This window comes from Tasmannia lanceolata, unplaced genomic scaffold (assembly GCF_043159265.1).
Source record: "Tasmannia lanceolata isolate RefF3 unplaced genomic scaffold, GAP_Taslan_0.1 ptg000015l, whole genome shotgun sequence".
NCBI lineage: Eukaryota > Viridiplantae > Streptophyta > Magnoliopsida > Canellales > Winteraceae > Tasmannia > Tasmannia lanceolata.
The window spans coordinates 54,119,972-54,147,089 of NW_027518692.1; the positions used below are offsets into that span (position 1 = coordinate 54,119,972).

At 37.6% G+C, this 27,118-nt stretch overlaps 3 protein-coding genes across 5 annotated transcripts; 1 reads left to right on the forward strand and 2 right to left on the reverse strand.

The window, feature by feature from the left end:
- Positions 1-1,980: 1,980 nt before the first annotated feature.
- LOC143846045 (GDSL esterase/lipase At5g22810-like) lies at positions 1,981-7,214 on the forward strand. The gene is made up of 5 exons (XM_077354453.1): positions 1,981-2,500; positions 2,623-2,753; positions 3,346-3,579; positions 5,833-6,088; positions 6,782-7,214. Exons 1-5 carry the CDS (start codon positions 2,260-2,262, stop codon positions 6,973-6,975), a joined length of 1,056 nt encoding a protein of 351 aa, XP_077210568.1. The 5' UTR covers positions 1,981-2,259; the 3' UTR covers positions 6,976-7,214.
- Positions 7,215-7,725: 511 nt separating this feature from the next.
- On the reverse strand, positions 7,726-18,230 carry LOC143892442 (FKBP-like peptidyl-prolyl cis-trans isomerase family protein). 3 transcript variants are annotated; one of them, XM_077397063.1, is made up of 11 exons: positions 17,967-18,224; positions 17,749-17,895; positions 17,124-17,179; positions 16,964-17,019; positions 16,214-16,271; positions 15,796-15,870; positions 15,276-15,365; positions 11,438-11,515; positions 8,615-8,655; positions 8,068-8,135; positions 7,726-7,976 (listed from the first exon to the last, which is right to left on the reverse strand). In XM_077397063.1, the coding sequence occupies exons 1-10, from the start codon at positions 18,016-18,018 to the stop codon at positions 8,108-8,110; spliced, it is 681 nt and encodes a 226-aa protein (XP_077253178.1). In that variant the 5' UTR covers positions 18,019-18,224; the 3' UTR covers positions 7,726-7,976; positions 8,068-8,107. The 3 variants fall into 3 exon arrangements, 2 of the variants coding, with proteins under 2 accessions (XP_077253178.1, XP_077253179.1); XM_077397064.1 differs by lacking the exon at positions 15,796-15,870; XR_013255495.1 differs by lacking the exons at positions 7,726-7,976; positions 8,068-8,135 and having other exon boundaries at positions 15,734-15,870; positions 17,967-18,230.
- A 2,396-nt stretch (positions 18,231-20,626) lies between these two features.
- On the reverse strand, positions 20,627-22,017 carry LOC143892088 (transcription factor MYB27-like). The gene is made up of 4 exons (XM_077396557.1): positions 21,888-22,017; positions 21,673-21,802; positions 21,129-21,229; positions 20,627-21,036 (listed from the first exon to the last, which is right to left on the reverse strand). The coding sequence occupies exons 1-4, from the start codon at positions 22,015-22,017 to the stop codon at positions 20,627-20,629; spliced, it is 771 nt and encodes a 256-aa protein (XP_077252672.1).
- Between the last annotated feature and the right edge of the window lie 5,101 nt (positions 22,018-27,118).

Genomic DNA, 27,118 nt, shown 5'->3' on the forward strand with positions numbered 1-27,118 from the left:
AACATTTTTTGAGCTAAAATGAAAGGAGAGACAAGATATACTTAGTTTTCTACCACACCTATCAAATTCCTCCTGTTAAAATAAGGGAAACAACTAAGTTTAGGAGGAAGGAAATATTATTTAGTAGAAAATCTTGAATTTCGTAATCGACGGCGCCTCATTGCATCCATGTCACCCAAATCATTTATCATTGCTCTAGTGTTTATATCAAAACACTAAGAGATAAACACAGAAAGATAGAGATTAATTGTGGAATGAGATAAAGATAGAAACATCCTAATGTAACCTAATTACCTCATTAGCTTAGTTGCTAATCTAATGAACTACCTAATCTATCACCCAAATAAACCAACGGTGAGATCTACAGATTCTAACATGCTCCCTCAAACTTATGAGGATTGAAATTCGACAGACGGTTGATTGCAATAGAATATCCCAATAAAAAGATAGTAGAATCCTCCAATTTGATGAGCACTGTCCTGTTGCCGAATGTCAGCTGATGATGAGAATTGGTGGTGATCACCGAAGGTGCCGCTTGTTGATGTATTGCAAAGAGGACTAGTAAAAGCTAATGGATCATAACAAATCATTGCCATTTGCTAGATGGAACTCAAGCCTCAATGGGCGAGTCTTTATGGGTTGGCTTTGAATACCGATTCTCATGTAAATGAGTCACTATGGACCGGTGCCTCAATGAGAAATTCATCATAAATTGATTTTAAATATCAATCCCCATGGAAGAGAGAAGACCCATGGAAGAGAGAAGACTATCTCAAAAGAATTCAAGAAATGAGATACCTCAACTGAAATGGATCAAATATAAGAGATTAGAGTGTGGGACAGAAAAGAAAATTGAGAGAGTGGAAAAAAATAACTAAGGATGAAAACGGCAACAACAACCGTCGTGCTTTGACCGTTTACAATTTTCTGAGAGGGTGCAAATAACGTGGAAATTAGTAAGGACAGAAGAAAGGTTTAAAGTAAGATGCGAGAGGATGGAGTTTTTCCTTAAACGGAAGTCTTCTAACATGGGTCACCGTGGAGGCATAAAGTAATGAAAATATGATGAGAATGTTAGGTTTAAGAAATAGCAATGGTAACGGTGAGAATTTACACGATGAAAGGCCTTATCAACACGTACTCAGCATCCCATCCTTGATATTTGATCCAACAGCAGCTCACTTTTTGAGGAGCTGCTGTAGGATCAAATCTCAAGGGTGGTACCTTTATCCTACCGCCTTTACGTGTTCACATGTGTTTCAAATGATACCTAGTAACACTGAAAACGGTTGGCCACTATGTAAATAGTTTGTACCCAACAAATTATTTCTGTATGAGGACAACACGTTATAAAATCTTTTATAGATCGGATGGTTAAGATCATCCTAAAGACATGATTTACACGTAGAGCCTACTTACATTGTGGCCCAACAAATGAACGATTTGGATCATCCTATGAAGTGGGCCGTTGTTGTTTTTGAAACATACTGGACTTCACAGGTAGAGCCTATTTCGCGTTTCGCTTTTTTGAGAGAGAACTGGCACAAATCTACTCTAAGGTTGCAATTTCTCTCCTGAAAAGGTGTGCGGCTAAATAGCTTTCCCCGAAATTGCCTATCAAGTAATATATAAGTTCGGTAGATAATATCTTTTGCATCTATTTTGAGGCTCAATTTTTCAGAGAGAAATCTACTAGGAGGTGGCTATTCTCTCCTGAAAAAGTGAGCAGCAACAAATGGCTTTCCACGAAATTGCCTATCAAGTAATACATAAATTTGGTAGATTATCTTCTGTGTAGAAGATCCCAAAAGCAAAAAGATGTTGCATCAAGACACGCCATATTGATGGGGAGGTTACATTTATTACGTAATTGTGACACTGAATCCGCCACCTTTCCCTACTAGTTGGCTTAAAACTTGTCTTTATAGTCCTCATCCTTTCTCTTGAAACAAACTTGCAAGTCATGACAAATTAATAACCCTTTCCCCCCAATTAAAGATGAGATATTTCAAACTTTAACGGGTGTGGAGCATGCCTTCTCAGCTGGAAATCAGCAGATTTCTTGCAAAATTTAGTGTTCCCACCAATTATAGTATTCTAACCAACTTACAAAACCCAGTCTTTAAATGCCCATCCTTATCTCCTTCCTCTATTCATTGAGTCACAATTCTCCAGCCTTCCTATATCTTCTTCATCTCTCACATATAATAGTTAGGACTTGAACTAATACATCCTTTTTTGCATAGAAAGAGTAAAAAAATGGGTTCTCCAAGAGCCCTATTGGGTATTTTTGTTCCTCTTGTTTTGCTCCTTGTAACTGTTCATGGACAGCCTCTTGTTCCAGCTCTCATAATCTTTGGAGACTCTATTGTTGATGTTGGCAACAACAACAATCTCTATACTATTGTCAAAGCAAATTTTCCTCCTTATGGTAGGGATTTTATCAACCATTTTGCCACTGGAAGGTTCTGCAATGGGAAACTAGCCACAGACTTCACTGGTAAATATTGAATCTTTTTTTTTTTTTTTAAGATCAGATATATATTGAATCCTCAAAGTTGAAACATCTTTTATCTTTTTGTTTTTCAATACTGGCATTTGAAGATTTCTTTGTATATTCAGCTGAGAACCTTGGGTTCAGTTCATACCCACCAGCTTACCTCAGCAAGGAAGCAAAAGGGAGAAACCTCTTGATTGGAGCTAACTTTGCCTCTGCAGCTTCTGGTTATTATGACAGGACGGCAAACTTATACGTATGAAAAGATAAAGTCCATGTTTGGCAGTCATGAAAAATTATTCCATGGAATATTCATGTGTGAAGGGCTGAAAAGGAAGGGGAGGGAGTAGATTCTGTGGGTGGGACTGTGGGAGTAGAGATAGCATCAAAATTCTGTAAAAACTAGTGAAAAGAAATACTGATTTTGGCACTACCAAGTTTTGATATTTGCACTGACCCACTCTGTCTTTCCTTTCTTATTTTGCTTTTGAGACAATTTTTGGAAATTATGATAACCACTCTCTCAGTTAAATCGTAAAAGACATGGTGAGTTGGTGCAATTATCAGAACATGGTAGTGCAAATATTAGTAGCCTTTGGTTTTTTGTCTTCCTGATTTTTAAAAGCTTTACATGCTCACCTCACTCCCACCCTCTCAAGTCTCTTCATCTCTCAGGTCATATCTCACAAGTCACAACTAACCCCACAAATATTTCATGGAATATTTTTTCATAGAGGTCCAACATGGTTTCTCACATCTATTTTTTCTCTTGGTTTCTTGTTTAGATCACATAAATGGTTCTTTTGGATTGTTTTTGTTTTATTTACTTTTGATTTTGTGATTTCCAGCATGCCATTACCTTGACCCAGCAGATTGAGTACTACAAAGAATACCAGTGGAAGTTGGTGAAAATTGCAGGGAATTCGAACGCAACGTCCATATTTTCAGGTGCCATCTACCTTTTGAGTGCCGGAAGCAGTGACTTTGTTCAAAACTATTACATCAACCCTCTTCTTAACAGAGTTTACAAAGTTAGCCAGTTCTCGGACATACTCATGCAATCTTTCTCCTCATTCGTTCGGGTATCTACTTTATCACACTATAGAGAATAGGAGAAATTATATGATGTGTGGCATATAAACCCCTATTTTTTTTTAAAGTACTGTAAGGCCCACCCACTCCATAGGATGGGTCCAAATTGTCCATTTGTTGGGCCACAATGTAAATAGGTTGTGCCCCAAAAATCATTTACATAGGATGATCCTAACCCTCCGATCCAAAATTTTCTGATTAATTGAGAAATTCTTGAAAAAATCTATAACTTTTTATTTCCCAATTTAGAATTTAAAATGCCCGAATAAGTCACTAAACTCAGTTTTTAAATTAAGTACAGATTTTTTTACCTAAACCCGAAGTATCCAAATAAAAGATGCATAATTCCTCGTTTTTTCATAGATTATTTATCTTTTTTTTTGAAGAAAGCAACAGAATATATATTTATATATATGAATAAGCAGAACCGAGATGATCCTGTCGGAACAATGAGCAAATAAAATAGCAAGACAATGACTCAAGGGGGGAGATAGTCAAAACACTCCAATTCGGCCCGGGAAACACCACTCTTAGCCAGAGAGTCGGCTGCCACATTGGCCGATCTCCGGACATGCTGAAAGACCATGGAGTAGCCCTTTCCTCTATCCTCTATCTCCTCAAAGAAATGCACAAATCTCCAAGGGGGAGAAGCGTCTCCCGAAAGCCAGCGAATAACATTTACGGAATCGCCTTCGACTATCAGACTGTCACACTCCAAGCGAGGCATGGAAAGAATCCCACTGTGAACGGCTCGAACCTCCGCCTCAGACGAGTCGGCAAATCCAAGAGGCCCCGAATAGGCCCAAATGACTTCCCCTTTATGGTTCCGACATAACCCCCCCACTCCAGCCGCTCCTGGGTTACCGATAGAGGAACCGTCAAAATTGAGCTTCAGAGACCCCGGTGGCGGGGGGGACCAGGAGGGTCGAGATTTCACTTTGGTAACCGATTCCATGCATATGGTTGACCACCCTTCCCAAAGGGCATACGCAGAAACAAACCGAAAAAGAGGAAGGGAACGGGCCCAGGAGATGACCGCTGCTACCACCTGTATATAAATCCAATATGGGGACCTGACCTTCCCTTCAAAGACCCGCGCATTCCGCTCTTTCCACAAGAACCACCAGGAGGCTAAGAGACACATCTTCCACAAAATTCGACCTTTCCTCTTCCACGGAGCCCAGTCCCAACTCGTAATAAATTCGGCCATAGAATTGGAAGCAACCCAACTGACTCCAAATCTAGAAAAGAGATGACCCCAAATATATGAAGCAACCTGGCAATGTATAAATAAGTGGTCGATGGATTCCCCGGCGGATAGACATAGTGGGCAGTGATCCACCAGCCACATTCCTCTCTTCCGTAAGAAATCTATCGTCTGAATTCGTCCCCAGCTAACCGACCACCCAAAGAAAGCAACTCTTGGAGGGCATGCGAGGCGCCAAACCGCGGAGGACGCATGCTCCACTAGAGTGGGGATCAGATGGAGATAAAAAGATTTAACAGAGAAAATCCCCGACGGATTTGTGAGAAATTCAAGATGAAATTGAACTCACAGACAAGTCTTACAATCAAATGGACTTAAACATCCTTCCACGCACTGTACGGTCGTTTGGATACAAGGATTTTATAATTTAGATGATTATAAGATCCATGTTTTAGCTTATAAAATCCAGGTTTTAACTCATAGAATCCAGATTTTAGCTTAAAATCCAGGATTTTTCAATCTGGGGTCATTAAATCCATGTATCCAAAAGGCACATTAGTGTATCTTGTTTCGGAAAATAAATATGTATATTGTAGGCATGTTGTAAATTAAACCATAAAAAATTATTCAAACACTTAGTAAAACCGGAAGCCGGATTTTTTAAAACATTTCCTCACCGAATCGGGTACATCGGTCATTCCTAGTATATCTCCAAGGCCCTGTTTGGATTGCAGGAATATTTTTGGAAGATCGAGTTGGAAACGAAAATAATTCGATAACTTGAACCAACTCTATTCAGTTTTTATTTAGAGGGATCTTCGGGTTATAATGATAACCCTCTAAATTAGCTATAATCATATTAGTTTGCTCTAAATTTGTGGAATGAAAGAATTTTCCTGACGTAATTTTTTGTTAAAATGTTTTTCTTGCAATCCAAACAGGGCCTAAGTTTCTACTCTATCAAGAACAAGTTTATTTTACATATATTCCATAGGTCTGCAACAACAATAAGTAAAACAAGAATGTTACTTGTCAGACTTTGTATGCCTTGGGTGCAAGGAGGATAGGGGTGACATCGCTGCCCCCGATTGGATGTTTACCGGCGTCTATCACACTGTTCGGGCAGGGGAGCAACAATTGTGTTGAGAGGTTGAATAGAGATGCAGTCTTATTCAACAACAAGTTAAATGCTACAGCTCAGGGCTTGGTTACAAGGCTTCCTGGCCTTAAGCTTGTTGTCTTTGACATCTACAATCCTCTTCATGATCTCATCAAGAGGCCTTCTGACAGTGGTAACCAATTCTTAAACTTACCACCTTATGAAATCTCTCTTTAATGCTTTATTTCTTTTGATAAATACCTTAATTTCCTAGCAAATCTTTATCATGGTCGAAGTAATTTTGCACAAAGTCATTTCACTTCATACTTGAATTTGTCTTATTCATTACTTTAATTCATATAAGGTGACACTTCTCTCAGGGCTGAAAAAGTGCTTTTGCAAAATTGCCTAGACACTCTTATTATAATGATTTCTTTATTATTTAAATTATTGTAGAAACGAACTGTAGATACTTTCATACGATCAGGTAAGATCAAGCTGATTCGTTTAAGATTATGACAACCAATTGTGAGACCCAAACCAATTATTGGACTCACAGTAATTTTGAGTCTAAGTCTGATTCATTTAAGATTATGACAATCAATTACTACCTTTAATTTTGAGGCTAATAATTGGTTTTGGACTCACAATCGGTTGATAATCGTAATTTTGAGTCCGAAGCTGATTCAAGGTAGTGATTCTAGGCATGAGAGAGAGAGAGAGAGAGAGAGAGAGAGAGAGAGAGAGCTACATATTGGGATTGTTTTGTTATTGTACTGAGCCTTGCTATGCATTTATTTATACTAGACAGTGGGGGGAGAAACTTAAAACATTAGTGGGGTTGGACATTGGTGCGTGATCACATTCTTCATTTTATTATCTTCAGGGTTCTTCGAGGCAAGGAAAGCTTGCTGCGGAACGGGGACAATGGAGACTTCACTTTTGTGCAATGCCAGGTCCCCAGGGACATGTGCCAACGCCACTGAATACGTGTTTTGGGACAGCTATCACCCCTCCGAGGCAACAAACATGCTCTTGGCCAATGACCTCTTGATCCAGGGCGTGTCTCTGATTTCCTAAAGGAACCCATCCTCTCTCTCTCTCTCTCTCTCTCTCTCTCTCTCTCTCTCTCTCTCTCTCTCGATAATATATATTATGGGTGTTTGGTGCTTTGGTTAGAGTGGTTTAAGAGTCCGTAGTGTTAACTTTAGCTAAGCGTTTCATTTCATAGATGAGTATCGAGTTAGAATGATTTCTTTCTGTCCAAGGCCATGTTATTTATTATATATGCATGAATAAGAGATGAATTGTTTTCTTCACTATTTCGAATTACACTTTTAATAATGGAGCAATTTCTGTTGGGAAACTGATGCCATTTCCAGTACAGATCGGCTGTCCAGATCGGCTCTGGAGTGCGAAGTGCGAAGTGCGCCAAAGAGCACCACTAGCGCTCTATTACTCATTGCCCACGTCGCACATAGTGCGTGGATGGGGCAACCCAATCGCTCCACCATTTTAAACGGAAGTTGGAATTTAAAACATGAGGGAAAAGAGGAGGAATACTTACTAAGCCCTCTCCACTTTTCTCACTTTTCAATGTGGGACCATAGAGTCTTCCACAATCCTTTTCTACACCTCTTTCAAAACACCCATTTTCCCAAAATAAAACCTTTTTATTAAAAAAAAAAAATCCTTTTATTTTGAACATAACCAATAGAAGCTCCATATATCCTGAAGATACTCAACTTTCAGCAATTTGTACACTCTGGCCAAAACATACTTCCTGAACTTTAGAGCAATTCTTTTAGCTCACAGCTTAGAAAGGCATGCAAAAGCTGTGAATCGAATCTGATTTCTCATTGATCTCAAGTACACATCAAATGAGCTCACTATTCTGAATAAGATCAAAGTCCTCTTAAGAAGGCATCATATAAGGAAAGTCATACATACATGTTCCAATTTCATTCAGATCATATTTATTCTACCTTATTTTAGTTTGATCTTGAACCAATTATATGGGAAAAGAATACCCTTGCTTGTAATTGAGTATCTTTCTCTTCTGATAAAGTGGCAGGAGGGCCCTACAAAAACCCCAGCTTGTCAACCAAAAGAAGAAGAAAAATCTGTTAACACCAGAAAACACACATCCATTCCCCAAGTGCAAGAACAAACCTATATATAATTTTGGTCAAAGGCATTGGGCTGTCAACCATCATCCCTCCACAAGCTTTACACCGGTCCTGTTTAAGAAAAGTAGTTATTGAAAGCACCCAACATTAGCCTTAATTTTGCCAAACCTCCAACAGAAAGACAGGTAGCAATAAATATAGCTAAAAACACTTAGTAGGCTCTAGATACCATCAAAATTGGTTCTTATTTGCAAATAAGATATTATATTGATGAATGTTAAACTGAAGGGCACCCTTGCAAAAGTTAATGAATGTACTTTGGCCACATTTATCCAATGGGGGCGCCCTTTCCTCTGATTTTTGCAAGGCTCCCTTCAGTCTAGCATTCCTCTATAAGTTAATCTTATCTGCAAATGGGATGTTGAGGCCTCTTTGGAAGTCATTAACTATAAATACTAAAACTATTGTAACCATTATTTGCACTAATGCTCTTTAACTACAGAACCATCTGGCATAAAAGATTATATACAGGTAACATTTAGCAGTATCCAAAGATGCCCTTAATAATGACAGCTTGCATCCATACGTACCCGAACGGACTTTGCTTGATAGACAGTAGTTCAACATCCAACTGCATATTCAAGGAGAAAACAGATACCATTAAAGAGGAATATTAGAAAAGCTAGTGAAAGACCAGTCAAAGGGCGGCCTAGTGCACGAGGCTCCCGCCATTGCGGGGTCTGGGGAGGGCTAGATGTATGCAGCCTTACCCCTGCTCTGCAGAGAGGCTATTTCCGTGACTCGAACCCGTGACAGCCAGGTCACAATGGAGCAACCTTACCGTTGCGCCAGCCAAGGCTCGCCCTCTTAGTGAAAGACCAGTCATTGTGGCAAAATTCATAAACACTAAGGCCTAAAGACAAGTAGAGTATCCTTTATATCTTAGTCGTTACCCTGCTATTTGCAATATGATATAACATAAAGCCCGATGAACATGCCGAAAAATGGAAAGCAAAACATATTATTTCAGTAATGGGTGAGAGGGGGAACGAAACAACGCCAAGGGGCCAAAATAACTGGACAAGACAAAAATAGGAACAAAATTTAAATTTATATAAAGTTCTTGTAAACAATTTTACCTTTCAAATCCTTTAATTTTCATATATATTTTCAATAAGGAGTCCCTCAAAATTGGCTATGCTCTTTTCTAAGGTCTGCATTCATTAATATCATCTGCAGACATTTTTTTCCATCAAGTATAAACAACCAGGAACTCGCTGCCAATAGACCAGTTGATCTAGTGTCAAAATTCATGTCAGTATATGGCCTAGTCATCAGGAAAAAAAAAACACAGTGGTTTGGAGTAAACTAACAACAAATACTAAGGGGCCGTTTGGATACACGGATTTTAGAATCTTGGATTTCCTCAAAATCGTAGTTAGGAGACGAGAGAGAGAAGGAGACCGACCGTTTCACTTCTCTTTAGAATCTTGGATTTTAAGTAAGAAATCCAGGTTTTAGAAATCTCTCCCCCATCCTGAGATTTCTAAAACCTGGAAACATGGGATGATCTCCTACTCTCTTGCTGATGGAAAGAAGGGTGAGAAATCAGAAAATGACGGCTGGTCTCCTTATTCTCTTGTCTCCCATCTAAGAAGACGGCTGAACCGCTAAAACATGGGCCAGAGAAGCCAATCTTCAAATGCACTCTCAGAGGAAGGTCCAACAAACTTAATCAGATCTTGCTTCAAAGTCAAATTTTCAAGGGTCCTATTCGTGTAGAGGAAAAGGTCATTTTTGCAAGCTGTGAAATTTGCAAAACTCATACACCCTCTCTACGTCAATTGTTTTTTATTCCCTCTCTATTCGTGCAGGCACCAAACTCATGCTCTGGATTTGCATTGAAAACTTTGAGTCCGGGCTTGAAAATTAGTTTGTCAGGTTCCCATTCGAATTCCGCTCGTTCCTCAAACCATTTCAGACTCTACTCCTTATAAATGAGGTATTCATTTAACTAACCAACAAGTCTTAAGATTAATTGGCTATAATCTAAAACAAACATGAGATAATCAAATAACAAAGCATTCATCAATTTAACTTATTATCTTTAGTATCCAATATGCAGCAAGAAAGGGAGACCAATAGGATACAATGAATATAATATTAGAATAAGAGTTTGTTTAGGGTTTTAGGGGATATAACAACAAATATTAGTCAAAGAAGAGTTTATAATAAAAGAAGAGTTAATAATATTTTTATAAACAAATATTCAATAATAAAACAGACTGTCACACTTGGAACGGTACAAAAACGTGTCGACACACCCACATTAAGTCTGACACTTCCAGTGGCACATTTAGAAGTGTCCAAAGGAGTGTCAACACGTGTGGACACGCGTGTCGTGTCGTGTCGTCCGCAGTAAGGTTCAAAGTGTCGGCATAAATTTCCTATGGAGTGTCAACCAACCCCTAAAAAATTATTTCATCTCTCTTTTCCCCTTCTTATTTGTCTCTTTTTTGTCTTCATTTCTTTACTTGTGACTTGTAACGCAAACCAAATAAGGGTGATCAGACTGTCATGCAATAACAAAATCACAATATTGTCAATGACATATATCAAGTCTAACTTTCAATGAGATCAGTGTTATAGGAGGTATCAAACAATGTAGAGAAAATAGAATGTGGTCAGAGAACATCTTTTTTATTCTCTCTCTCTCTCTCTCTCTCTCTCTCTATATATATATATATATATATATATATATATATATATATATATATATATATATATATATATATATCTGTGTGTGTGTGTGTAAGGTGATTTTTATTTAGAATAATTACACTATATTGTTCCCAGCAAATCCATGGCATGAGGGTCCTAAGTTTTTGTGATTTTCAGCTAGAGTTTCTAATGATCCCAGCTCGGACCTACCACTTCTCCGATACCAACAACTACTGCTAGAATGATTTTTCAATACCAACTTTAACCCAATCAATTGTGTACTCCCAATAGTTTTTCATTTTCCAAATCCAAATGATAACTTTAAATAAATATAATCTCTATAAGCTCCATACCTTACTAAATGCAGATGCAAATAATAGATGCATTAATGTTATTTTTATATGGTCACTTCCATGGTACTCATGCTTCCGGACTGCTTGAAAAAATCCAAATGAACTGCCAATCGATTATGAATAAAATGTGGAGGGTAAACAAGCCCCAAAATGGATGCAATTGATTAGAGGGTAAATGAGCTTCGATGAATCATACTTCAACTTCAAATGCTATACAACCAAAAGAAAAGAAGGCATCACCATTACAAAACGCTATTTGTCAAGATACTATTTAACATGATCTTCATTAATCACATCACAGCTCAAAAGGAAATGGAACTGAGTTAATGTAATTTTTACCTCAATTGTTGCATTTGGAGGAATCTCTTGGACTCCTCTACTCCCATAGGCAAGCTCGGGTGGAACTATCAGCAACCTCTACAAAACAAATGAGTTACAAGACCAAATAAAGTCAATAACCTAGTTCATCACTAATTATAGACGAAATATAAGATAAGGACAACCTCATATCAGATGATCATGCAACCATATGTGCACAAACAATTGAATTCGTAATTCCAACAGATTTCAAAGAAATGTCAGATGCAATTTATATAAATATTTACCGCAAAAATAAGAGGACTATTGTGAAGATCGAGGACCGAGTAGGAAAAAAAGGCATAGAAGATGGGAAGTTGTCAAAAGCATGAATTTTAGCTAGGGAATCTACAAAGAAATAGTTGTTATGGCCTCTGAGTCAGTTTTAGTCCAAGAAATAGATGTTCTTAGAAGGTTTTTTCCATGAATTGTGCAATTTCGTAGAAGATATACATCATTGGTGAAAACAACTTAGGAAGTTTTTACAAAATCCAAAAAAGTTTTAAGCTATAGAAACTAGCTTGTGGGACATCCATATTTGAGAAGGTTTCAAGTAATCTTGGGTTTCATAGACTACAGTCTTATTAGTGTAGTGTTTTTGTTATATGTGTTTATTTGTAGTAGGAATGGTGTTTTAGTCATTTTGTTAGTTTTTACGTGTCCATTTTAGCCATTTAGCTTAAGGGCATTCTAGTCATTTTACATTATATGGGCTGGCTATATAAAGACCTTTTTCCCACATTTTCTGTAGTTTTTTACAATGATTTTGAATTTGAATGGAGTAGGGCTAATATTCCCCTTTGTGGAGGGAGAAATTTGTAGTGTTTTTGTTATGTGTTATTTGTACTAGGAATGGTGTTTTAGTATTTTGTTAGTTTTAAGAGTTCATTTTAGTCATTTAGTTTAATTATTTTTTAAAGAACCTTCAAGTTTTTGGTTCCGCAAAATTCAAACTTAAAAAAAAAAAATTAGTTTAAGGGCATTCTAGCCATTCTACATTCTATGGGCTGGCTATATAAAGCCCTTTTCCCACATTTTCTGTAGTTTTTTACAATGATTTTGAATTTGAATTGAGTAGGGCTGAGATTCCCCTTTGTAGAGGGAAAAATCTCAACAAAGTGTTGAAATTTTCATATTGCTTCTTGAAGATCGGAGGCTTGTTTTCCAAGCCTTCTCTTCAAAGATCCATTCATTTCTCCTTTTTTTTTTTTTTTTTTGAATAGCTCATTTCTCTCCTGTTTAATGCAAGGATCAATCAATCTATAGATCTTGCATCTCCTTGCAAGATCCAAAGCAGTTTGGTGGGGAGAAATCTAAGACAATCAAGAGAATTGCAAGAACAGCACCAGTCCAGGGAGAGTTTATGGAAGCTGAAGTTGCTGATTCCAAGGGTACTTTCGTGCATTTTGTGTGCTGGGATTCCTCTTTTTTGTAAGTTATTTCATTGCAGATTGTTTCCCACTCGAGATCTCCAGAGAATAGCAAGAATTCCCATTGGAACTGGTTGAATTTGCAAAAATCAATCGCATTTGACAGCAGAATTCTGAATTGTAGACCTGCTGAGTGACAGCAGAGTGGGAAACAATCTCGAGTGGGAAACAATCCTTTGAAGCAATCCTCTGAATTGTAAACCTCTCAATAAACCTGCTGAAACAACCTGCTGAGTGACAGCAGAATCCTAAAATAGATCTATTCCTTTATGGAGAAGTCACCTCTAAAAGATTTACAGATATCCATAGGAACTTGATAAATTCAGTCACTATTTGTAAGATTCTTTGCAGAAACATTCTCGTTTGAAGCAACGGGGAATTGTGGAAAAAGAAAAAAAAAACCAAGGCTCGGATCTAGAATTCCCTTCATTTGTTCAATGTCTCGAGCTCAGATCTATAACCTTTGAAGTTTCTGAGCTGAGTAAGCCACATAGAGAACAGATCTTTCACCTTGAACTTCAGCTTGCAAAACACATTTAAAGATGGCTCCTAAAAATGAAGGCAGACTCATGGGGACCACAAGGGTGAAGAAAAAGAGAGAGAATGAGGGAGGGGCATCCATATTGCTTGAATTTCATGGTCAGAAAATGTGGACCGCTATCCCATTCGCTATAGTATGGTTCGTGTGGGGTGAACGGAATAATAGAATATTTAATGACAAGTCCAGATCGGTTAGAAGTCTTAGCTTATCGATATCATCGTGATAATCTTTTGGGTTTCTTGCAGAGGGGATCTACCTTACCAAACCTCGCATATCCTGAGAAATGGCTTTACCGTTCTATCAGAGAAGAGAAGTGTAAATGTAATTAGACCGAGATGGGCACCACCCACTGCGGGGATTCTCAAATTAAATTTTGACGGAAGTTCCCGGGGAAATCCTGGACCGGAGGGATCGGGGGGGTGCTTCGTGATTCAGAGGGTCAGATCATTATGACTTACTCTGGTCCGGTTGGAACTTGTGATGCGAATGAGGCAGAGGTCAGAGCATTATTATTTGGACTTCGTTGGCTTCGTACTCACAATTTGGGATCTATGATAGTGGACGGGGAATCTTCAAATGTCATAGCCTGGGCATCTAACCGTTGTGGTGGCCCATGGCGTCTTGCTCCGGAGATTGATGAGATTCGGGATCTTGTACAATTCTTACAACTGACCCTGCAACATAAAAGGCGTTCGGCAAACTCTTTGGCGGACTGATTTGCTAAGAAGGGGTGGCCCTTCAGGATAATATTGTTGTATTTAACTCCACAGTGGTGATGACCACTTGATACTTTTTTTGGTTTGGGACATCTTGTCCCCCTTCCTGTATCATATTTTCCATGGAATATATTGCTACTGTTACCTTTAAAAAAAAAAAAATTCATGGTAAACCCCCGAAATACCCATCCCATACAACTTTATCTCAAATCAGTTCTCTCCTTGGCCTTTTAACAAAAATATCCTTTACCTTATTTAAACCAATTTGATAAAGAACACCCTCTTATGCTTCGGTGTTAGTATTAATATCTTGGGATGTATCATTCCCCTACGGTAGGAGGGAACTCATCCTCTTGTGTAATAATTCATAAGGATAGTACTCAAAAATATTGGCAACGTTGAAGACATTTGAAGTTTCCACACCGCTTGGTATGCTGATCTTGTAAGCATTGTAGTTAATCTTCTTTAGAACTTTTCATGGCCTGATACTGAGTTTCATCTTGTTGTTGGAGCCAAAAGGGAATCTTTCCATACGTAGGTATACCATGACTTCATCTCCTTAAAGTTTTATTTCGGCGATGCTTATCAGCTTTGGTCCTTTACTCGATATTACTTTCTTCTAACCTCTTGCACACTTGGTCATGTATCGCTCGGATATTTTCAGTCATGACTTCTGCATCTTCACTAACCTTTCCAAATTTTGGTAAAGATACAAAATCAAGGACCTGAGTTTGATTCCTATCATATATAATTTCAAAAGGATTTTTTCTAGTATACCGGCTCAGTGATGAATTGTAAGCAAACTCGGAATGTGATAAGCATCACTTCTCCATCATCAGCTTCTTAAACATTTAAACCAAAGAATACAAATCAAGAAGTATTGGTTAAACTATTCAAGGTATGGAATATGAATTTATGCGTAGCAAAAGTTAAAAAGTCAACTAAAGAACAAATCATTCTCTGAGATCAGTAATTTTCTGGATAAGCATTAATATTGAATAGAAACAAAAAAAAACGGAGGATTTTACAAGTCAGAAAAGTAAAAAATAAAAAAAACTGGCCTTTTCCTTCTTGCTATATAGTAATATGTGTGGGTGTTATGCATCTAAATTACATGTGAACATCAGCCTTACCTGGCCTCCAACCCTCATGCCTTGAACCCCTAAATCCAATCCTTTAAGGACATTTCCTTTCTCAGATTGACCCACATCAAATCCATAAGGCTGCAGGAAGTTCGATTACAACATCAAAGTGAGCAGCAAAAGGTCTTGGAGAGGAAATATTTTTAGAAAAAAATAGAACTACCTGCACGAAAGATATGCATAATAGAAAAGTTCTTATTTTAGACCCTAGTGCTTATTCAGTTGCTGTATAAGTTCATATTCAGTTGCTGCATAATAGAAAATTTCTTATTTTAGACCCTACGCATAAATTCATATTCAGTTGCTGTATCATTTCAAAGGTACAAATGATAATTATAAAAGAAAAGTTCTTATTTTAGACGCTAGTGCTTATTTTCCAGCAGAAAGACCCCATAAAACTATAAGTAATGGAACCTTACACTCTGGGTTGAATTATTTATTTTGCATGCCTGTAATAGTGATGGGCTGTACAGAGACTTAGATTTATGGAAACATGATACTCTGACCGTACCGTTCCACCACCTACACCAAGTCCTTGCCTACTAGTCATAAAAGTTATGCCCCTCCACTTGGCAACATAATGAACCTACAACATAAAGTTAACCTGATCAAACCCATTATATAAGAAACAAGTCAAAGAATGAGGCTCGAAGACAATACGTAACATAGCTGACTTTAAAGTGCTAGGAAACGTCGTTACAATTTGTGAGGAAACTTATCTATGAACACCATCATGGACAAGATCTTGTGAAAGAATTTTGGGACTAAATAAATGGATGTGCAGGACTGCTCAATGTTGAACACGTACTATAATTAAAACATACCACATACTGTCCTAATAAGATACTCTTGATAATTGATTTCTCGGAAGATAATTTAATCCCATATGTGAACCATATAATTAAATTTAACAAGGAGTACAACCATACTGCAACACGTGATCCCTTGACAGCTTCAGGCCCACCTCCAACCTTAAAATCATAGTACCTGATTAGAAGAATACTACCATCAGAATAATATGTCCTTCACAAGGACAAAAATATTCAATGGATGATAGAAGAAATAAGAAAGATGGAAAAAAAAGCAATGCTCAGATAATGCTTTGAAATACAACATATAAAATAAGGACCAACATGTAAAACAATGAGGATGAAGATGTGGTATTGAGGTAACTTATCAAATTGTCTCTGTGGTCTGTCCTTCGTACTTTATATGTTTGTATTTTGATGAAGATCTTTTTATTTTTTATATCGATGAATGGTTATAGTTGTTATTTTGTAGTTCATGCTATGGGGATAAAATTTGCATAGTAATTCATACTTCCTAATCAATTTGATTCTTATGTCATAGAATATGTGTGTGTGTGTGTGTGTGTGTGTCTTAAACTCATGAATCATATTTTTATGTCCAATTATAGCAAGGTTACACACATAATGCACAACAATTAAGGTACCAATAAGAAAGGAAAAAGAGCTCTTAAGAAGGAAATTCTTTAATTAGACTTCAGATAAAGTTAGTATAGAATTAATCAATTAAGCAAGAATTTAGTATCTTGTGCTTGCCTAACAACTAGCCGCCAAAAGTTTAGCAGACCATTACAATTCCAGACAATATTGGGATTAATGAAATAAGAAAAATTGAAGATGAGAGAAGAAAACAACTTAGAGTGAGTTACTAACTTCAGGCCATTTGAAAGGGTTGTGAAATCACTCTCAGGTATCTTTGCTCCTTTAAGCTGTGAAAAGATGGTGGAGAAAAAAGCAACGTGAAATTAAAATTACAAGGTTGGATAGCTGAGGGACGAAGTGAAGAACTCATTAACAAATAAACATATCTTACAGCTCTTCTACTTGTAGTAACCGCACCAGCGATGTCACAAGTGTAAACACCAGTTGCTGGATCATAATAACAAATGAGATGTCAATTTTTTGGAACGTAAAAGATAGATAAGCTTCCATAACAATTTATGACCTCATATAATGCACCAAACCCACTCAACAGAAAAATACCAGTTTACTGAAGACTAAGAGATATGTTACTAATCATCCTAGGAGAGTGGACAACAAGATGAAGAGCAGATCATAACTGGTGATCATTAATAAGAAGCAATTGGGAAGTATATCTGGGGTCAAAAATCCAACATCAACAAACTGCCTTTCAGTGTTAAAGAATGTTGCTGCTCAATATGAACAGTAGTTTCAACAGAATGCTCACTTGTATCAGATTCACCACATTGATATGGAAGGCTGTTTTGTAAAACTAGAAACAGGTTTTGAAGCTCGAGCTTCATCATAAAAAACTTACATTATTTTAGAAATTAGAGGCTCAAGGGGAGGAGGCACTAATTTATTAAGTGCCTAAGTGGGACCCATCTAGGCACATAAAAGAGACCACCCACAAAAGTAAACAAGTAAAAAAAAAAAAAAAAAAAAAGGGAAAGAAGAGAAGGATGGAAGGGGCTAACCTGCTGCGAGAAAAGAAGCGATCAACCTTCTCCTCCCTTCCCACCCAACAAGACCCGAACATTCCAAATTCAATGTAGGAGGTGGAGATTTAACATTGGAGCAGCAACACCGAACCAATGGTAACTTCCGATTCGAGGGTCTCTTCCCTGCAAGGTTTTCATGAAATTAGTTTCATACACGAACCCAATAAATATTTAATAAGTTAGGTCCTATTTACTTGGGCTCCCACAGAGAGACTTGAGAGGTGAAGGACGAAGAGAGAGTTCCATGGGTGGGTTGTAGTAGAGAGGAGAAGAAAATTGGGTAGAAATGAAATGAGGATGGGGTTTTGTTGGTTTGGTTCATAGGATCATCAAAAGGGAAATGAAATAAAGAAATGATAACGAAACGAATATTTTCATCCACAATATCTTGATCCTGCCACGGAATTTGGCGTTTCTTCCTTTCATTTTTTTTCCCCCTGTGGTCTTGAAACTCAAGAAGTTGCATTTTAAGTCCATGGGCTCGCATGGTGAGAGGAGGAAAACCTGCTGTGCCGGTTTTATTCCTTACTACAGGGAACAAAGTACTCATTGCTGATTTTCGTCACACAATGTAAAAATAAAATAAAATAATAATAATAATAATAATAATAATAAATCCATATACATCAACGAAGAGCATTCAGCTAGTAGAGGCTTCTAGGGTAATTATGAAAAAAATGCATTTTTATTTCTGAAATGACAGGTGAGTGGTGTTTTATTTGATTACGCCATACTATAAAAAGACCAAAATATCCTTTTCTTCTATAAGTTTTTCTAATTTCATCTCCACCATTGTCGATGATGATCATCGCAGTAACTTAGAAGAGGAAGAAGAAGAGAAAGAGGGAGAAGAAGAAGAAAAAGATAAAAGAAGAATTGCCGCCGGAAAAAATGAAAGATGCTGGAAAACTAGAAAAGGGGAAGGAACTGAGAGTATAGTTATTTTAGACGAACTGGGAGTATATTATATTCATCAACTAATACAGCCCAACAACCTGACCTGAGGAAATTGAGATGAGAGACTACTTCCTTGGCTCGAAACGGCACAAGGAAGTAAGGGGGCAATATGTAGAGGTAAAATCGTACATCTAATAAAGGTCCAGCCGACCTGAGCCAGCCATAATGGCCTGTCGACTTGAGCTAGCTGACCTGGGACAACCCTAATAGCCCATCGACCTTGTCAAGCTGACCTAAGCTAGCCAGAATGGCTAGCCGACCTGCGCCAACCAATCGGGGACAAGCAGAATAATCAAGTGACCTGAGCCAACCGGCCTTGGGCCAACCAATTGCGGAAGGGAAAAATGATCATTTTGTAACTCTTCTCATAGCATCGAGATAAACTTAATAGAGGGAAAAATGATCATTTTGTAACTCTTCTCATAGCATCGAGATAACTCTTCTCATCAAGTGAGTATAGTTTAAAGTTGGCCAAGGGAAAAATGATCATTTTGTAACTCTTCTAGAACCCCTAAAAGCTAATCTCATAGCATCGAGATAAACTTAAAAACATATAATTCCAGGAGCTCATCCAATTGCGGAAGTGATGCAGAGAGCGTGGAACAGCAACACCAAGATGAAGATCAAACACAAGCAGCAACTAAAATAATCTCGTGAGGGTTTGAAAACCCATCCCATGGTTTGGAGTAAAACTCCAATATAACACGCAAAATGAGCGAACCTCTTTCACCCATGTGAAAGAGCCAATGGTCTCTTCACAAGTGATGTCCCAAAAATAGACTTTATTCAATCAATTTCTTTCCTTCCTCATGTCATTACATTATATAGAGAGCCAAAACCTAAGAATAGCAACCATAAATACTTACCTAACCATTAATTCTTATCAATCTCCTAACTAATGCAATATAAAAAAGTAGAAACATGACTAAAATATTCCTAAAATAGTAACCCCGTAATATGCCTATACAATATCCGTAAAATGCCAATAACTTAACTAAATCAAGTCCAAATAGCATAATCTTGGGCTCTTTAGATAGGTAATTGAAAAACCTTTCTAAAAATACCAAAATCAAGCAAAAAAAAAAACAAGATTTGATGCCTCAAAAAATACTAAAAATAAAATGATGAAATAAAAAATAAAAAATAAAAGACTTGATACATGCCTCACGTTCTACATCATTAAAAATAAACTTGAATAGAGAGCATTGGCTCTTTCATGCGGGTGAAGGCTCCTTCCACGTGTTCTATTGGGGTTTTTCTCCAAACCATAGCACAAGTTTCCAAACCCCCACGAGATTATTTTTGTTGCTGCATGTATTTGATCTCCATCTTGATGTTGCTGCTCCACGTTCCCTTCATCAGGAAGACTCCAACAATGGCAAGTTTCCTAAACTACCAAGGGCTTGGTCTATAAAAGGGAGACCAAACTCCAGGCCTTCCCAACGACTTATATTCTAGGCTTAGGTCATCTTAAGCAACCACGCTCAGCTCAGCAACAGAGCTTCCATTGAGGTTTGAGTTCAGATTTAGGCATCAACAATGATGGTTAAAATTATCAGAAATTTCTTTTGGATTTTATGACATATTCTCCAACTTTCATCATATAACTGTATTTCGAAACTTATTTAAAATGCAGAGGGAATAGTTAAAATTAATTTCTAGGTTTAAGAGGATATTGTTGCAATATATAAGGCTCACCGAGACTTCCTTAATTAAAAGAGTCCCTTCAGATTGTTGCTGCATAAAGGGTTGATTGCCCACTAATTGTACTGGGAGTAAACCATCTCAAAATGTTGGATTTCATAGAAGCTGTATATAACACTGTACATCTTTCTTTACAAAACTGATATGACTACATTACTCCTGCACTTGCTTGAAAACCTTAAGCCCTCCCATGTCAATGTGCAACAAAAGCATCTCCTGGACAGTGTTTATACATTTGAGCTTCTTCATCGATGTCCCAAAGAGAACCAGAACAATATTCCCAAATACTCTCGTCACTGTAGAAATTCCACACCGGAAAACCAGACCCCAATTTGGAGAGGCTGCATTCATGTTGCTGTTCCAAGGAATTGTGATCATCCATCCATCCAGATGTCCAGTCCAACATGTGGGTTTCATACGGTGAAACCGCGAAAGACTGATCTTCATCATTCTGCAACCCAATTGGAAGACAAACATCGAGAGCGGCCGCCGATGTTGTGCACATATTTTCCTTAGCAGAACCATGAGTTTCAGAAGATTGAGTGCTGAACTCATGTGCATCGTCTCTTATGGCAGTGCCCAACTGTCTTCGCACCGTTTCTTCTGAATTGAAATTAGTTAGTTACTTAATACTTTGATATCAAGAAAAATAACAGTAGCTAAAAGATCTAGAGGAGTAGAAGATAGTAGTATACCTTGCTCTCGGATTTGTGCTTTCTTTCGTAGATGGGTTCTCCAGTAGTTCTTAATTTCATTGTCAGTTCTTCCGGGCAACTTTCTAGCGATCTTAGACCACCTGCACTTTTACCAGCGTTATTTTTCACCATATAATCTCGAGATTTTCTATAATATGTGGGCGTGAAGTCCAGTATTTTTCATAAGGTACACTGGGGTCCACTTCTTAGGATGATTTAAACTGTTCATTTGATTGGACACAACGTAAATAGCCGATACCAAGTAAATCATCTCGATAGGTTGATCCTAACCCTCCGATCTGTAGAGATTTCTATAATGCACAGTCCCATAACAGATCGGAGTATTAAGATCATCCTGTGGAGATTATTTATGGGGTACAATCTATTTATGTTGTGGCCCGTCAAATGAACGGCTTGGATCAGCCTAAGTAGTGGGCTCCACTGAATGGTTTCTGAAACATACTTAAGACTTGTACACATCATATGAAATCTCAATTATCTCTGCGTGCATATTCCATGTAAATGAAAAGTGAAATATGCCTACTTGTTGCCCCAACGTGCATGCAGTTGAAGGATGATCTCTTCTTCCTGTCCATTCATCCGACCATGCTTCAAGTCTGGCCGCAGATAGTTCAACCATCTCAACCTGCAACTTTTACCGCTCCTCTTTAGACCTGTCACAAAACTTAGTTACTTCATTATATACCACCATATATCTAAACTAATGTAATGACCTCTCTCTCTCTAATACACTCTTACCTGAAGCTCTTGCTAAGTAGTCCCATCTTCGCTCTCCCAGTAAAGCAACAAATGTGGCTAACTTCATGTCTTCCTCTTCCATCCAAGGTCCTTTGCGAGTTTGCTCTTGCACGGCTCCAATATACCCCATTCTCTGTCTTATCTATATTGTCTATCGACCCTGAAATCTACATGAGAATGGATGGCTTCTTATAAGAAAAGGATATATGTCTTCAGATAAAAGTTAGCGGGCAACTTGTATAAACTTTTTGAAAATTATTAGTTACATGTGTATTGAGAAATGAACAGTTGAGTCTATCTACACCATGTTATGGCGTAGCCTTGCTTGCACCTACTGCACGCAAGGGACCCACCTTGATTGATCTATCATCTATATGGTCATCCCACCTTGGGTTACTATATGGCAATTGAGGTAGGCCCAACATGTGCAATAGATGTATGTGTGCCACACATACAGTGGGCCCAAAATTGTTCGAAAACCGTAAATGGAGGACATGGATCTGTAGCATTTTCTCCACTATTAAAGGGGAAGGAGGGACCCACAGGAGGTAGGGTATGACTTGAAAAAGAAAGGGAAAAACTGAAAAGAAAAAATAGAATGGCTCTATAGATGAGTAACAGCAAAGGCCCACCACCAGACCCAAATGGATAACACTAACTTGTGGGAACTCCACCATTCATCTCCCACGCTAATTTAGATTTAGTTAGGTTATCATACGTTGCTTGCAGGCCCCCTTTTCATTACATAGATGAACTACTTCCCTTACATCACCATTTGATTAATTTTTCTACTAGTTTGAGCTTTTTGTCTCTGCAGCCACTAGGAGCAGAGCCATCTGTCTCATTCCTGCTTTTCAAGTACAAATTCAAAGAATTGGGATAGGATAGCGATAGGGTTTTGTAAGGTAGTAAGATCCCCTACCTCATTTCTTTTAAATAATTACGATATCCTCGTCTTTAGTTATTCTTAGTGCTATGACTATTCAAGAGATTGTCTTTGTACCTATGCTAATTGAATACCTACGCTAGATTTAGATAATTAACCTCATCGCGACGGTTCATGGAATCACTTCCAACAAACTAATGTTCTTTATCAGTGCCCAAACTAAATTGATATAGACACCCTTTAAAAATGGAAGATGATATTTTCACTCCCCCTGCATTAGGCATGCACTCCCCTTACAATGTGATTTGAGGTGAAAAGTGGGCAACTGTAACGCTTTTTGACTTCAAATCACGTCATAAGGGGGGCGCATGCGTAATGCAGGGGGCGTGAAAATATCATCGCCCTTAAAAATTTGTTCATTTTCCTCCCATTGAAGTTTTCCCATATTTAGCAGACTTATCATAATATATCTAGGATATATTAGCCGCCTTTTCTTCCATGGGACATCCCCTAGTAGTTTAAAAAAGTAGTCATAAATAAACTAGAGGGGCTGCCCCGGGGAAGAAAAGGTGACAAATATATCCCTTCGCTACTAATAGGTCATTTATTAATTTAATTTAGCATATTGCGATTGGTGTCTTTTTCCTATGCTATTCGGGTTTGAATCTTGCATAGTTTCCTAACGAAAATGGAGAGAGAGAGAGAGAGAGAGAGAGAGAGAGAGAGAGAGAGTAAACTCTGGGGCGCCCTTGCAAAAATGGGCTCAAACGTACGGTGCCCCCATTGGATGCACTTCACCCTTGAGTTTAGCAGACCTCATACATGCGTGTGTGGCTGATAAATTGATTTATAACTATATAAGATGTTACCATTAATTCCCAAGAAATATTTACTGTGACTGTTGTGAATATATCAGATATTCTTATTGATCTGAATTTCTACATATAGGACAAAATGACAGTGTAATTTTGAAGGTGTCTTCCATGCCCAAAATGTATAGATTATATATCCAATACGCCACCTTTAAAATTTTATCAAGGAAAATTATTCATATCCAATATCTTTCAAAAATAACAGCAGGCAGATGGGTTCCTTTTCTCCCTTTTCACTACATTTCAACCAATCAAATAGAATAAGAGACTTGCTATCTTATCCAATCCTCATACAACTTAAAAGATAATCTATCCACTAAAAGAAACACTCATCGACAAGTAAAGCGCATGCTTAATGATATTTTGTTTTCTTGTTTTGGTAAGTATGAATGTCAGGTGGGGTAACCAAAACTGATTACTTTAGAATCAAAGTGTGGCTGAAGTCAGTTTCTAGCTTAGTCTGACGTTGAAGCCAAAGGTGCAAACATGTTACTGACATCATTTGCTTTCCCTTAATAAATGTTTCCTGTGATAAGGGACCCAAATGGGCTTTCTTGATTTGTCATAGTCTTGTTTAGGAATCCACTATGGTTTGGCAAGTAGAATGTTATACAAACTATGGTTAGCAAAACTTTGCAAAAGGACTTGGGGTGTGTTTGGCGTACTGTTTGAAATAGCGTTTAAAACGCCGTTTTGCAAAACGGCGTTTTGGTTCAAAACGGTGTTTTGCCAAACGGCGTTTTCATGTTTAGTTGGCCAGATCAAAACGGCATATTAAACGGCAAACGGAGGTATTGTGTGTTTGGTTGCAAATGCCACAAAACAGAGTTTTAGTGGTAAAATGACCAAAAGGGCATTGTTTGGTTGGCCTCAATGTAACTCAACTACTCTCTCATTAGGCCCAATATTAAAAGGTCATTAGGATCTCATTCAAACACTACTAAAATTAAACATCATTGCCAAAAAAATACAAAACAAAAGGTATAGGATATGCTAAAGAGGAGGTGGGGAATCATTTTCAATTCAGGAAAAAACAGACAAGTTTTCTCTTATTTCTCTTTCTTAATACCCTCTTGTTTTTTTTATAAGCACACATTTTCTCTCTATTCTAAGCTTCTTTGATTGGAATTTGCAACTCATTGGGTGGTAAAATCCAATTAAAGAACTACGGTCATGTTTGTATGGCAAGAATTTTGTGGAAAAGTTAGGGAAGGAAAAATATTTCTAAAATTTCTTACTTTTTTTAGGCTTGAAAAAAAGATAATCGGAACAAACCCAATTCAAATTTTGTTTAGAGAGACTTACAATTTATGATAATATCCTTCCAAATTAACCATAATCAGAGATTTTGTATGGTGTAATGTAAGCTCTTCCAAAAAAACAAAGGTGTAAAAATGGGTTTGGTGAGGGTAAACATGTAAAAACCCAACACTCAAAAACTCCGTTCAAAACGGCGTTTTGCAAACGGACCTCCCCCCTCCGTTTGCAAAATGCCGTTTTGAGGGTTCAAAACGGCGTTTCAAACGGTGGCTGCGCACCCAAACACTACCAAACGGCCGTTTGGCCCCAAAACGGTGTTTCAAACGCCAAACGGTGTTTTAAAAGGTACCCCAAACACGCACTTGATCTCATTTTATTCAAATAGCCTTAAAAGAGCTGCTTAATAGAGGATCTTTATGTAAACGTCCTATTTATAGTTTCAATGACCTTTGAAAAAGAGTTTTTAGGGCACCTTTGGCTACCATGAATTTTTTCCCTTGGAATATTAGCTTATCCAATGGTGAGGGACAGTCGGAGAGGGATGGATACGAGGGGTTCTGAGTGAGGATATGTCAAGAAAAGCCAAAAACCAAGAAACAAAAAACTCCACTCAACATCTGATAGACTTTTTCTTGATTTTTTGGCCACTTCTCACCCTCGACTCATTTGTGCCCTCTCAAATCTCTCCTTCTCCCATCCATCCTACCCCTCTCTTAACACTTGGAGACACTGATTTATCATGAAAAAAAAAATCCTAGCTGCCAGATATGTCGTCCTTAGCTTTTAACTCTTTAATTAAATTTTTTTTTTTCATTTTTACTGTTTCTCTTTATTCTCCTACTCAAGACGTGAGAAATTTTCTTTCGTTCTTGCTATTTGTCTACATGTCATCGTGTTATTTGTCTACTTTCCTCCCATGCTCTTTCCTAGGGCATGTTTGGATGTAGGTATTTTCTTCTCAGAAAAATTATTCCTTAAAAAATGAACTCTCCATGATTTGGACAGTGATCAAATTAATTAAGATAATTGCACTAATGTTGCTTTTCATCACAATTAGCCCTAATGAGTCTATATATAGAACACACAAAGTGATAAATATAGCTAGAAGTAATAACTGTGGAAAGAGATAAGAATAAAATATACAAATCTAACCTGATTGATAATCTAATCTGGTTGCCCATAATCTATTTAGGTTACCTTATCTAACCAACTTGTTTATCTACCACCAAGAAGATTCAACGGTGAGATCTTCCAATGGTTGGATTTTACATATTCTAATATACCCCTCAAATGTATGTCGATTGAAAATCAACATAAATTCGATTGCAATAAAATAACCCAAATTGATTACAATAAAATATCCTCCAAGAATAATTAGCATAGTGAAGGTGATGATGAAAGTATGTTGATGATATTGACCGATAAATATATTGCCAATGATACCGACGATGTGCCGCTTGGAGGATGAGCCACAATGGACTAGTTGAACCTTAAGCCTCAAAGGGAGAGTTCACCACGGGTCGGTTTTAGCATACCGATCCTCTTGAAAATGTATCAATAAGGACCGAGCCTCAATAAGAAAGACATTGTGGGTCGGAGTACCGATCCTCATGGGATTTGAAATTATCTTTCAAGCACACATTTCAAAAGAAATTAAGTACATCAACTGAAAGAAGTCAATATTCCAGGCACACAGTTCAAGTGGAGGTAGGTGCAAATATCAAATTGGTGGGGGCAGTGAGATGTTTTACTAGGATGAATGGCCAATGATAGATCCTAATTAAAAGTAGAAATTTGGAGCAAAAATTTAGAAAGAATCAGGGCTGTGGTTATCTGATTTGGATCCAATGAATAAGGCAAAGAAAAGAGGGTTAGAAGTAAGAAGGCCACTCTAATAACACTCCAGTCAAGCCCTCCTAATGGAACTTTATTCTTAAATATTTGTAAAATATTTTGGGATTGTCCAAAAAAGTAACCTTAATGGTCCATGTGTACAAAGTGAGGGTTGTTGAACATATTATGAAAAACAAAATGTGGGTAATTTCATCATAAAAAAATTATTACTAACTTCATGTCTGTCTTCCTAGCAAGTAGCCTATCTTTTACAATCTATGCATTTTTTTTTCATTTCAAGAAACAAAGAAAAAGGCTAGTTAGGTTCAGGGCACGATTTGTTTTCTAGTCTTTTTTCTGTTGATGGTCACTTTTTGTCT

Coding starts and splice junctions, on each gene's coding strand:
- LOC143892442 (XM_077397063.1), bottom strand. CDS start 18,018: ATGGAACTCTCTCTTCGTCCTTCACCTCTCAAGTCTCTCTGTGGGAGC. Junction 17,180..17,748: donor CGCTTCTTTTCTCGCAGCAG/GTTAGCCCCTTC, acceptor ATTATGATCCAG/CAACTGGTGTTTACACTTGT. Junction 15,871..16,213: donor TCAAGGGATCACGTGTTGCA/GTATGGTTGTAC, acceptor TTTATGTTGTAG/GTTCATTATGTTGCCAAGTG.
- LOC143846045 (XM_077354453.1), top strand. CDS start 2,260: ATGGGTTCTCCAAGAGCCCTATTGGGTATTTTTGTTCCTCTTGTTTTG. Junction 2,754..3,345: donor ACAGGACGGCAAACTTATAC/GTATGAAAAGAT, acceptor TGTGATTTCCAG/CATGCCATTACCTTGACCCA. Junction 3,580..5,832: donor CTTTCTCCTCATTCGTTCGG/GTATCTACTTTA, acceptor GTTACTTGTCAG/ACTTTGTATGCCTTGGGTGC.
- LOC143892088 (XM_077396557.1), bottom strand. CDS start 22,017: ATGGGGTATATTGGAGCCGTGCAAGAGCAAACTCGCAAAGGACCTTGG. Junction 21,803..21,887: donor CTACTTAGCAAGAGCTTCAG/GTAAGAGTGTAT, acceptor GTTTTGTGACAG/GTCTAAAGAGGAGCGGTAAA. Junction 21,037..21,128: donor AGCACAAATCCGAGAGCAAG/GTATACTACTAT, acceptor ATTTCAATTCAG/AAGAAACGGTGCGAAGACAG.